Source organism: Triticum dicoccoides, chromosome 2B (genome assembly GCF_002162155.2).
Source record: "Triticum dicoccoides isolate Atlit2015 ecotype Zavitan chromosome 2B, WEW_v2.0, whole genome shotgun sequence".
In the NCBI taxonomy this organism is placed as follows: Eukaryota; Viridiplantae; Streptophyta; class Magnoliopsida; order Poales; family Poaceae; genus Triticum; species Triticum dicoccoides.
This window is the reverse complement of record NC_041383.1, coordinates 789,031,684-789,045,330: the sequence shown is the minus strand read 5'-3', so window position 1 is coordinate 789,045,330 and position 13,647 is coordinate 789,031,684. Positions and strand designations below refer to the sequence as shown.

The 13,647-nt window shown below is 46.2% G+C and overlaps 1 protein-coding gene across 1 annotated transcript; it reads left to right on the top strand.

Moving 5' to 3' along the window:
- Positions 1-2,390: 2,390 nt before the first annotated feature.
- LOC119368821 lies at positions 2,391-4,894 on the top strand. Its single transcript, XM_037633970.1, has 2 exons — positions 2,391-4,082; positions 4,403-4,894. Exons 1-2 carry the CDS (start codon positions 2,996-2,998, stop codon positions 4,444-4,446), a joined length of 1,131 nt encoding a protein of 376 aa, XP_037489867.1. The 5' UTR covers positions 2,391-2,995; the 3' UTR covers positions 4,447-4,894.
- Positions 4,895-13,647: the final 8,753 nt, after the last annotated feature.

Sequence of the window (13,647 nt, the reverse complement as noted above, 5' to 3'; positions counted from 1 at the left end):
CAAAACCCACATATTAATCAGATCCTAACCATGCAATTGTTTGAGGATTGATCTAATGCAATAAAACTGGACAGTAAAGAGGTATGATCAAAGTGTTAATTGCCTTGCTGATGATCCGTGAAACCTAGAGACTCGTAGTAGCACGCTTCGTACTCCGGGTACTCTATCGCAAACAAACAAGCATACAATAAGCACTCAACTAGAAATACGGATAAAACTCAAATAAGAGATCTAACCAGAATGTTCAACTTAAGAACTCCGGTTTGTAAAAAGAATCAAACCAAGCGAAGCAACGAAACTCAAACGGCGAAAAAAACAAGCTTCGTTTACTAATATGGACTTAAGTTAAATTTTACAGTAGCAAAAACTTGTTTGTGTTGGTTAAACAGAAAGAGAGTTTTGAGACAAAACTCTAGGCGCTTGAACCGCCTGATTCCGATAAGCGAGCGAAAAGAAAAACTAAAACGAAAATCAGGGCAGAAATCGCAATAAAAAATAATCACGGAAAAACCCTGGAAAAAGAAAAACTAACGAACAGGCTAATGAATGGACGTTCGCCGTCTGCGGCTAAACGGTGAAACTCGTTCGTTAAAATGAACGAACGAACGAACATTCGCTAAGTAAAAAAACCGAAAAAACCCCGATCTATACTAAAAAGCGAACTAGGCTTTCTAAAGAAACCGATCTACCTCGTCGGACGGGGCTGGGTGGCGGCGGCGCACGAGCGGGCGGCGGCGGCGGCAAGCGGTGACGGCGGCGGCAGGCGCGGCAAGCGGCGACGGCGGCGGTAGGTGCGGCAAGCGGTGACGGCGGCGGCGGTGGCTGCTGCTGCGGTGGCTGCGGGCTGCGGGGCGGGAGGGGGTGGTGGCGGCGGGGTGGGGCGGCATTTAAAGGGGAAGGGGTGGGGTTGGCTTGGGGGAGGGGGCACCGAGGCAATGGCGGTTTCCCGGACTCCGGTGGAGTCCGGCTCGGCCACGGCGGGCGCGAGCGAGGCGGCGAGCGGCTGGGCCTTCGGCCCGATCGGTCCGAACGAAACTTTTTGTAAAAAAAAAATTCCGCCAAAGCTTAAATAAATCCTAGAAAATAAAATAAAAATCTAAAATTGCCAAAACAAACTTTCACCATCTGAATAAAATATTTAGAATGAGATGAACATTTTCTTGGTCGAAAATGCAATATTTGAAAACATGCAGTTTTTCTAATTCAAATAAAATTGCAATAAAAACCAAATAAAATAAATAAATTGATTTTAATATTTTTTCTCTAATATTTCATTTATTTTGGAAAAGTCATTTTATCCCCTCTCATATATTTTTATTTTAGAAATATTAGAAAGAAAAATAATCAAAACCAATTGATCCTTTTTTTAAAATTTCAGAAAACTCAAATATGAAAATAACGAAATTCCCAACTCTCTCCGTGGGTCCTTGAGTTGCGTGAAATTTTTAGGATCAAGTCAAAATGCAATAAAATATGATATGCAAAGATGATCTAATGTATAATATTCCAAATTAAAAATTTGGAATGTTACAGTGCACTGCGTGACCCACATATAAGTCTGGCATGAATCTTGCAATTCTGGTCCTCGGAGCTGACCAGATCAATATCCGGCACCAAGTTGCCATCGATCTTGCTGGCATTCGAAACCAGCTTAGCTATACCAAAATTGGTTTGGTCTTGCGTGACACAACAGGTTACTAGTAATGCTCAAAAGAAAAAAAAAACAGGTTACTAGTACCTTTTCAGCACTGATTGTTGAGCACATGCAAGATGGTGATAAGAACATTCTTAACATACTCCAGCTGATTAAAGAATGAAAAGGAACAGGGAACCTTTGTCTGTGCCGATTGTGCTATTTAACTGAATGTATTTGTGTGTGATGCAGTGTATGCAAAGGAAGGAAGGACTCCTAGGTTGGTTGGTCATTTTACATGCCAAATTGGCGACCATATTTGATATGCACAATGCTTCAGTGCGTGCCTATCCTCTTTTTTTTAGTGCGTGGTTATCCTAGTTTTCTTGAAACGCTGACCATTTCTTCTCTTTCTTCCAAAGTACTCCCTCTGTACAGAAATACAAGAGTGGACACCCTTACTCTTGAATTTCTTTACAGAGGGAGTAATGAAATGCTGACCATTGAAGAAAGAACTTGTCAGGCTGGTGTAGTTCGACCAACGTTACACGCTTTCAGAGTTTCCACACGAACGTATGTACCTTTCCCGGCTGTGAACATCAGACAAAATGGTCGGTCTGGTCTGCATCAACCAACCCACAAATTCAGTGTTGGTGTATGACTATATTTACCTAGTTCCTTAGGGACTAAAATGTAAAATGTACACATACTATAGATGTATACAGAGAGAGGGACCGAGGAGAATGGTCCAGAAATTTCCCCAAATCCTCTCCATGGTTCTTCCAATCCCTAAAACTATTCTCTCAAATCTTGCTTGATTTTCAAGATGGCATCGGAGGAGGTTGAAATCCACTGCGTTTCTTCTGTGATTTGAGGTTGGCGGTGCTGTGTTGCCGTCCAGATTCGCCAACTTGGCTACGGCGGCCAGGCGGTAAGCTTTGAATCATCAGGTCGCCCCTGTGTTAGTTGATAAGGAAAGGAGAAGCTAGTAATGTCTTGCCGCATCTAGCCGCGCTGCCGCCGGTATACAGATTTGTTAATCTGCAGGCGAGCTTCTTGCTGTCATCCGCCAATATACGGCCACTGCCTCCTCTGCATCTGACCATCTGTATGAGAAGGTGATAATAGCACATGTGATTCCCTTTGGATTATTCCGATTAGTACTGACTGCCTGTGAGCTCGTCAAGTCAAGCTTATCTTTGCTTGGTGGCCGGATTAAAATATTCTGCTTGTGGTGCGTGTGTGCATCTAAGAGCAACTCATACTAATACATCTACTTGTCATTGTGCACGAGTGTGTTGCTGGTGGAGTGCTCAAAAACAAGTCCTGTGTGACTGGGTGTTTGTTTTGTCGTGGTGAACTATGGCAGATCCAAGCAAGGAAAAAGCAGGGGATTTTAGTGTGGATAAGCTATATGAAATTTTCAGCAAAATGTTTGAGCAGCAGCAACAACTCAGAGTGGTTCCTGAAGGAGTCAAATATGCACTTGAGCCTAATCCAGTAAAGCTGGCTGGACCGGGCAATTACATCAGCTGGGCACGACATGCCCAGTTAATCCCGAGTTCTCATGGTTATGATGACTTGCTTAGTGCCGATGAAGGAAAACAGCTAAGTGACACTAGCGCAAAACAGGTTAATGACAGAGTGTTGGTCTGGTTATTAGGAAGCATGGAACCACCAATTCAAGAACAAGTTGAGACTATGACTACTGTATCTGAAGTATGGGCAGCTTTGGAGAAGCAGTTTGCAGGGAAATCCAATAAAATGCAAGGTAATCGTATTATGCATGAATTGACAAATCTGAAGCAAGGCACAAAGTCTGTGACAGAGTATGCTGGTGAGACCAAAAGACTGTACAATGAACTGCATTATTATCATCCCTTTGAGCCCATTGACAAACAAGACTTTGCTATTCATCATACCTGGTTTGAGCCATTTGTGAGCAAGCTCTTTCTTGATGGCTTAAATGAGGAATTTGACCTTCGACGCCAACTTATATTCTCAAAAACTGAGTGGCTTAGTCTTGATGATGTTATCTCAAGTGTGATAGAGGAGGAGACTCGGTTGGCTCAGCCTGAGAATGGCCTAAAGTATACAGATGCTCGTGCAGCCTTATCCATGCAAGCTCGACGTGCCCCAAAGTTTGTTGGCAAATCAGATAAAAACAAACTTTTTTGCAACCATTGTAAAAGGACTGGACACATAAAGGATGCATGCTTTGAGCTGCATGGCTTTCCAACTTGGTGGGAAAAAGGAAAGTCTCGGCCAGGGGGAGTTCATGGAGCAAACAAAAAACAAGCTAACCTCACTACATCCAAGGGGGAGCTACCAGTGGTCGATGTGCGAGCTCTTGAGGATTTTACTTCCAAGCTTAGACTCTCAGAAGGCTCGTCTACTTCCCAGGATTCCTCTAAAGCTGAATCTAGTTTCTATATCAATTCACACCAAGGTATGAAATCTCACCAGACCTACACTTCTACAACACAATCAAACCCTAGGGTCATTGATACAGGAGCTACTAACCACATGACAGGAGCCTCAAATTTGTTCACTTCTTACACAACTTGTTCAGGTAAGGACAAGGTACGTGTAGCTGATGGATCCATGGCACCTATTGTAGGACATGGATCCGTTAGGTGCACTAAGACATTGTCCTTATCTCCGGTCCTACATGTTCCTAAATTTCCAATCAACCTCTTATCCGTTAGCTCTATTACTAAATCCCTTAACTGTAGAGGTTGGTTTGATCCTACCTGTTGTGCTTTTCAGGAGCTAGCGACAGGGAGACTGTTGGGGACTGGGACCGTGCATGATGGACTCTACTATCTTGATGAAGGAAGTGATGAAGTTGCTTTTGCATCATGCTTGTCTCCTAGCCAAGAACTGCTACTCCATCATCGCAGGCTTGGCCATCTATCTTTTGCTGCATTATTACGTATTTACCCCTCTCTTTTCAAGTTGTGTCCCAAGGAGCTCCTTGTATGTGATGCTTGTGAGTTAGCTAAACATACAAGGGGTTCCTATCCTAGTATAGGTTTAAGAAGTGCCAAACCATTTGAAATGATTCACTCGGATGCTTGGGGACCCTGTGAGGTTCGTTCCATTTCTGGGCACCGATGGTTTGTGACTTTTATTGATTGCTTTAGTCGTTACACTTGGCTTTATCTCTTGAAGCATAAGAGTGATGTGTTCTTGGTTTTTAAGGATTTATGTGCTCTCATTAAAAATCAACATGGGGCAACTATTAAAACCTTGCGTTCAGACAATGGTACCAAATATATCAACAACGAGTTTGGACAGTTCCTTGCCTCAAATGGCATTGAACATCAAACTACCTGTTTTGACACTCCGGAACAAAATGGTGTTGCAGAGCGTAAAAATATACATTTGCTTGAGGTTGCACTCTCACTTATGTTTACAATGAATGTGCCTAAATTTCTTTGGGGGAAGCAATAAAAACTGCATCATATTTGATAAACCGTATGCCTCTTCGGGTTCTTGGTCACAAGACTCCCGCTGAGTGTCTCTTGTATTCTAATGACTTTGTAGTTCCTCCAAAGGTCTTTGGGTGTGTGTGCTTTGTGCATGATTATAGGAACTCTGTTGGAAAATTAGATCCCCGTGCTCTCAAATGTGTTTTCATGGGTTATTCCCCCTCTCAAAAGGGTTATAGATGTTGGTGCCCTTCGGAGTGCCAGTTTTTTGTGAGCATGGATGTGACGTTCCGTGAGCATGAATCATATTATGGCTCAACAGGTGACACCGGCATTGCCTTATCCCCACGTGAAGTGCAACAAGAAGGGGAGAGTAGTAATGGAGACTCTCCATTAAGCCCAATTCTTGTTTCCACTTCAGGTGGTTTACCCATTCTAGATAATGCTCAAAATCAGGGGGAGGAGACAAATAATGATGGGTGCAATAATGGTTCTGGTCATGGAGACACACAAAATGCAATAGAAAATTCTTCATTTCCTTCACAAGACGGTGAGCTTCACATGCATGAGGACCCAGGTACTAACACTAACCCATGTAGTTCCACCACTCCTATTAGCACCGCGGGGCAGAGTGAGAATCAATTATCTACCCTTGCTCCTGAAAATAATCTACCGATTGCTTTGCAAAAACCTACTAGAAATCGAAACATTCCAGGACACCTCAAAGATTATAAACATGATATTGCCAATTACATTTCCTATGAATATTGTAATCCACCCTTCAAAAGCTTTATTGCCTCTTTAGACTCTATGTCCATACCATCTAATTGGAAAATAGCTATAGAGGATCCAAAATGGAAGGAAGCAATGCTTGATGAGATGAAAGCCTTAGAGAAGAATGAGACTTGGGAGCTCGTGGATCTACCACCAGGTAAGCAACCTGTAGGTTGTAAGTGGGTTTTCACTATTAAGCACACCCCCGAGGGAAAGGTGGAGAGGTATAAAGCCCGTCTTGTGGCGAAGGGCTACACACAAACATATGGAATCGACTATGAAGAGACCTTTGCACCGGTGGCAAAGATGAATTTGGTAAGGACACTTATGTCATGTGCTGTAAACCTTGATTGGGATATTTACCAGATGGATGTGAAGAATGCTTTCCTTTATGGTGATCTCCAAGAAGAAGTATACATGCATATACCTCCTGGGTTTGAGTCAAGTCAAACCGATGGAAAGGTGTTGCGCCTACATCGTTCTCTATACGGCTTAAAGCAGTCACCACGAGCTTGGTTTGACCGGTTCAGACAATCCATGCTGAAAAGGGGCTATGTTCAAAGCAATGCTGACCATACACTATTCTACAAGCATAGTAATAGCAAGGTTGCAATACTAATAGTGTATGTCGATGACATTGTGATTACCGGAGATGATTCCACTGAAGTTGCAAATCTGAAGCATCATCTTGCACAGGAGTTTGAAGTGAAGGACTTGGGAAAACTAAGATATTTTCTTGGTATAGAGGTCTCACGGGGGTCAAAGGGCATTTTTCTCTCACAGCGGAAATATATCTTGGATTTGCTCAAGGAAACAGGTATGCTTGGTTGTCGACCTGCAGCTACACCTATTGAGCAAAATCATCGTTTAAGTAGTGATGCAGGTACACCCGTGGATCAAGAGCGCTATCAGAGACTTGTTGGAAGGTTAATATATTTATCTCATACCCGTCCAGATATTGCTTTTGCTGTGAGTGTAGTTAGCCAGTATATGCATGACCCAAAATCAGCTCATATGGAAGCTGTAAACAGGATCCTAAGGTATCTTAAAGGGTGCCCAGGAAGAGGCCTTTTATATACCAGACAAGGAAACTTACAAGTTGAGTGCTATACTGACGCTGATTGGGCTGGTTCCCTAGATGACCGACGCTCAACATCTGGTTATTGTGCATTTGTAGGAGGAAACCTAGTTTCTTGGCGAAGTAAAAAGCAAGGTGTAGTGGCTCGATCTACTGCAGAGGCTGAGTTTAGATCTATGGCTCACGGCATATGTGAGTTACTATGGATACATATCCTCCTAGCAGAGCTGCGGCTGTACAGGTGCAAGCCTCTGATGTTGTACTGTGACAACAAAGCTGCCATTGACATTGGAAATAACCCTGTTCAGCATGATCGAACCAAGCACATAGAAATTGATCGTCATTTTATTAAGGAGAAGCTTGATAGAGGGATAGTTTGCCTACCGTATGTAACCTCAGCTAGTCAGGTAGCAGATGTCCTTACAAAAGGACTCCCCGAAAAAACATTCTCCATGTTTTGTAGCAAGATGGATTTGTATGATGTATTTGCCCCATCTTGAGGGGGAGTGTTGGTGTATGACTATATTTACCTAGTTCCTTAGGGACTAAAATGTAAAATGTACACATACTATGGATGTATACAGAGAGAGGGACCGAGGAGAATGGTCCAGAAATTTCCACAAATCCTCTCCATGGTTCTTCCAATCCCTAAAACTACTCTCAAATCTTGCTTGATTTTCAAGAATAATGACCCCATTGCTGATTCTCGCGTATGTTGTGTGCAGCTCAAGCTATCGTCCAGCCTCCATTCATCAGGTCAAACTCAACGGGCGAACACGGGGATGAAGAGTCCAGCGAAGGAAGGCTCCGGCGCCCCACGTTTGTCTTCACTCCGGCCCGCCGTTGCTGTCGGCATTGATCGATGCGTGGCGCCAAAGCAAAGGCCGGCCGATCGTGTGGTGGCGAACTGTAGCGCTACCAGGCCGTCGGCTCGCCCGCCCATGGTAACGCACTCATACCCAGCCACGGGCACACGCACTGCACCCGGTGTTGCCGCCATCCATCACCCGCGGGCTGTGGCTCCGCGTCTGCCCATTCCGCAGCACCATTCCCGGGCAAGCATCGCATGGCACAACACCCAGCACGAACTGATTCCGTTGCTGATTCTGGCATATGTCGTGTTCAGTACAAGCTATCGTTCAGCCTCCATTCATCAGGTCAAAGTCGACGGGTGAACACGGGGGAGGAAGAGTCCAGCGAAGGAAGGCTCCGGCGCCCCACGTTTGTCTTCACTCCGGCCCCGCCGTTGCTGTCGGTATTGATCGATGCGTGGCGCCGAAGCGAAGGCCGGCCGATCGTGTGGTGGCGAACTGTAGCGCTACACTCCTGCCCAGCCACGGGCACTACACCCGGTCGGTGGCCGTTGCCGGCTTGCCGCTATCCATCATCCGCGGGCTGTGGCTCCGCGTCTGCATCATTCCTCGGCAAGCATCGCATGACACATGAGACACCCAGCACGAACTTATCTTTTTTGTGTGTGCAGCGGCAGCGGTGGTTCATGTTGAATGGGCGCGTCCGGGTACCGGGACACACCAACAACTAAACGCGGCCGGAAGTAACACGTGTGACGCTCCACCAGACCGTTGGATCGCGCCGTGAAGAGTAACGTCTCTCTGCCCGGCAAAGCAAGCGACGTGCCCTTGCCTCCGGCGCGCCGTTGCCTCTGCTCCCTCCCTCCCTCCGTCGCCTGGCTTGCTGTTGGGTGCAGTGCGTTCACGGTGGGTAAGCAGCAATGCGGGTAGAAATCATTAGAGTACTATGGCAAAGACGCAAAGTGCATACATGTTTTTCACACACACAGGCGTCGACATGATCTATCTACCTAGGTGCGCTACCTACTAGTAGATGCTACTACACGGGTAGCTAGCAACAGCCTTGATCGGGTTGTGATCGTGCGTGTGGAATTAACGCACTACTGGTTCTTTATCTCGCGTCCATGCACATTCACCGTCAGCTCTAAGAAACAACCTTCCCGTGAGATGGTATCATTTTAAACCGTGATTAGTGCGTCGGACCAAGATTTATCCCTGCGATCTCTCTAACTAATATCTTATCGCCGTGATACAACGCACGGTGGCAGCCCGTACCGACTCTGTCATAGGCATGTGACAGTAACTCATCAGTGTGAACTGTAACTTCGTCCTGTCACATGTGTGAACTTCGGTTGAGTGCAAGCTTTACACCGAGTACAACTATCTGTGTACGATGAGCCGTGGACAAGCGCAACCCCAAGCTTGTGTTGTGTGTGTGGAGATCAATCAAGTGTCGTATCAGTGGGTGAGACTAGTCCGTGGTCCTAATCTAGTTAATAGCATCATAAATATCTTTGCATGGCTCATTTTCCATGATTTTTTCTTTCGAAGATACCGTTCACTTAACACGAGCTAAACTTCTCTTTCTGGGGTCGTCAAACTTCTCTTTCTTCTCAATACATTGCCATATTATTGTATTTTGCCTACTCGTAGCATTTGTAGAAGGTAAAGCGCGCGCTGCAAAATCAGTGACCCCACACGTGCGCACATCTCCGTCCTGTGAACATCAAGTGAAATGGCCGGTCTTCAGGCTTGTAATCATGTTTCCTAATTACGGCTCATTTATCTATTGGTTACGTGCAGCTCGAGCAGGTCATCCCTTTAGGCTAGCCATAGTGGGAGTAAGCTAGTGGGAAAAATTGGTGCTACCGATGCATCGGTCCCCCGTTGTACATTAAAAAATGTTTGAAAAATTTTGAAAGGAAAAATTAGTGCACTGACACAACAATAATGTATGTTATCAAAAAAAAAATCGAAACAAAACTTGAAACATTGTGTGAGATACAGAAATGACAAATTTGACACTGAAGAGTTCGGCTTCAGTTTTGGCCCATTCCCACATTGATGTCACAATTGTCATTTTTGTATCTTGGGCAATGTTTCGAATTTTGATTTGTATTTTTGTCACAACATAAATTAATATTGTGTCAATGCATTAAATTATTTTCAAATACTTTTTAAACATTTTTCAATGTGCAACGGGGACTGGTGCACCGGTGGCACCAATTGCCCCGGTGCACGAGATACATTTATGTAAGCTAGTAACATAAGCATCCCATGACAAATATGCTTATGTGGCAAGGAAATAATGAGGAGAGAGGTGTTTGTGGTAACATAACACATCCAATGCTAAATGGGCCTACAGCCTAATAAATGAAGACTTGCATGACACTACAGTAGTGTTAATACACACTATGAAGATAGTAACATAGACTAGTAACATATGCATGCTACTAGTGAGCAGTGATTTGGCTCCCGGGCTCAGATGAGTCTAGGTATGAACAATAAAATCATTTAAAATAGTAGAAAAATCAAAACAATTTGGATTTTTTGGTGAAAACTGATAAAATGTGTGATGTTCATGTCAAAATTGAGAACATTTGGACATCCGAGAAGCTCTCAGCAAAAAAGACAAAATTAGTGTCTGTAATTTCTTTTTACCGTTTTGTATTTTTTAGATCTGATTTTGTCTTTTTTCTGAGAGCTGCTCAAATGCCCAAATGCTCTGAAATTTGGCACGAACATCATCGCTCATGCATCTTTCACCACAAAAAAATCATAATTTTTTGATTTCTTTTTATCTTACTGTTCACCGGGTGCATCTGAGCTCGGGTTTCGAATTGAATTATACATGTTGCTAGTCTAAGTTACCTCCAATTATGACTACGTTTACCCCTCCAGGTCAAAGTCGACAGAGAATTGAAGAAGCCAAGCCGCCAGGGAAGGAAGGTTTCTAGATGCGTGGCGTCGAAGCCAAGTGAGGCTCGAATCTCAATCGCGTGGTGGCGAACTGTAGAGAGGCCAGCATAGCCACAGGCACTGCACCTGGTTGGTGGCCGTTGCTTTGCGTTTGCCCACTTCGTGGTACCATGCCACATTCCGGTGCCGCAGGTATAGATCGCCAGCAAGTCTGCAGGCGCACGGAACGGGCGCGTCTGGTGACGCTTTTTGGCAGAACAGACGATTTATTTGGCTGCGCGCAAGGGGGAAACGCCTCTCTGCTCTGAGCGTTTGGCTGGCGTTCACGGTAAGCACTAAGCAGCAGGTTAAAAGATTGTAGAGGTTACTGTTTGAGATCGAAAGGAACGAATGATCGAACTATCTCTTTGCATTAGATGAAGTGCTATATATAGCATTGGAACAGGCGTTTACAAGGGGATGTCGATTCAGATGGAACCGATGCAACATTTGCAGAAAGCAACTGCCAACGGTTATTACAAGGAGGGATTAATCTCTTAATTACTATGTTAATTAATCTTAACAGTTACAAAACGTTAGCGGCTCAGATCAAGATGCATGTTTTTCACACCTTCATTACCGGCGTCGACATACTGTAGGTGCGCAATGCATTATCGTAGGTACACAAAACGTTTGTGGCCGGTGTCCATGCACGTTCACACTATGCATTAAGAACATCCTAGAACTCTTGTGTGTGTGTGAGATGGTACTGGTACTACCCATCGACAGAAGGCTCAATGGCTCATTCGATCATCTACGATGATGATGTTTCGGGGGAGACTCCCCCCTCCCCCGGCCAAATTTTCGTATTCGGCGGCTTCGCACTGCGCGCCAACTCGATTGGACACCTTGAGCAGATCGACAACTACGCCCCTGGTCATCAGATCAGTTTCGGAAACCTAAATTATGTCGCCGATATCCCAAGAGACTTGATCTTCGAAGGGTTTGCGGCCCCGACCGCCACTCTAGCCTTAGATCCAGAGCAGACTACCAGGTCCGAAGACGGGAGTTTAGAGCCTGCCGGACTCCCTGCAATTATGGAACTTACTACCGAAGATCTGAAGGGGACGGCGTCATCGACAAACCCAAAGACGAACCGAGCTTCCCTGGTCGCTAAAGTGTCAGACTCTCCCTCGGACTCTAAATCTGAACTCTCGAGGTCTGCGTCAAGCGGGCGCAGCCAGGAGGCTCTCACCCCGGTCAGCCCCACGGACTCTTGCTTCTATGTCCAAACCTCGCTCCTAAACGAGGCTCTGGACTTGATGCGATCCCTCGCCATTACAGAGGAATCGCTTCCGAATTACGCCTAGCCCGGACTAGGGGCTGAGAGTGGGGAATTTTGCATCCCACCCACCACCCACTTGATAGCCACTGTCGAAGATCTAACCGACATGCTGGACTACGCCTCCGAAGACATCAACGGCATGGACGACGATGCCGGAGACGAACAAGGCCAAAACCCTCCGTTTATCGGACGTTGGACGACCACCTCCACGTACGATATATACATGGTGGACACACCCAAAGAGAATGACGGCAAGAAGGATCCGGTTGAGGACAAGCCCGCTGAAGCACTGCTGAAGCGTCGACGTCAACGGCGCCGCTCAAAATCGCGTCGCGACAAAGACAGCAATACCGGCACCGGAGAGAACAACACCCCGGAGAATGCCGAAGACCTAGAAGCCCCTGTCGAACCAACATCCGAACAGGACGATTGGGAGGACGGGCAAGTTAACCCCGACGATCCTGTCGGGAACGAGGAGTCGGAGGACAGTAATTACCTACCGATCTCTGAAGAGGATATGAGCCTCAGCGACGAAGACTTCATCATACCAGAGGAACCCCTCAAACAAGAGCGCTTTAAGCACCGGCTAATCGCCACTGCGAGAAGCCTAAAAAAGAAGCAGCAGCAGCTTCAAGCTGAACAGGATTTACTCAATGATAGATGGACTAATGTCCTGGCAGCCGAGGAATATGGCCTCAAACGCCCAACAAAGAGTTACCCAAAGCACAAGCTACTATACCACAATGTGACGACGAGGCCCTTGAGCCAATACCGCCAAAGAACAAAACTGCTGACAAACCCGACCGACCACCACGTGGACAGGACAGACCGGCTACTTATGCCGAACACCAGCCCACGCCACCCCACCATCGAGGCAAGGAGGCAACGGCCCCGGGCTATACCTACGACCTACGCAAGGACCTGGACAATAGAGCCGGACACACAAGATCAATCTATGGATCGAGGGGGCGTGATCCAAAGCGAGAGGACGGCCATCAGGCCTGGCGTAATAGGCACAACCTCACTCGGGCAGAAAACTGCATACGGACTTCATCCGAACTGCACCGCGACATCGCCCGGTACAGAGGCGCCGCACACCCCCTATGCTTCATCGACAAAGTGGTGGAACATCAATTTCCAGAAGGGTTTAAACCCGTGAACATTGAATCATACGATGGTACGACGGATCCCGCAGTATGGATCGAATATTTTCTTCCCCACATTCACATGGCTCGCGGTGACGACCTCCACGCCATCAAGTACCTGCCCCTAAAACTCAAGGGGCCAGCACGGAACTGGCTGAATAGCCTCCCAGAAAATTCTATTGGTAGCTTTCAGAGACAACTTCCAAGGTACCTATGTTCGGCCTCCAGACGCCGATGACCTTAGTCACATAGTCCAGCAACCCGAAGAATCAACCCGGAAACTCTGGACCAGGTTCCTAATTAAAAAGAACCAGATTGTGGATTGTCCGGACACCGAAGCCCTCCCGGCCTTTGAACACAACATTCGGGATGAGTGGCTCGCCAGACACCTCGGCTAGGAGAAACCGAAGTCCAAGGCATCCCTCACTGCACTCATGACCCGCTTTTGTGCGGGAGAAGATAGCTGGCTAGCTCGTAGAAGCAACAGTACCAGCGACCCTGGAACCTCCGAAGCCAGAGATGGCAACG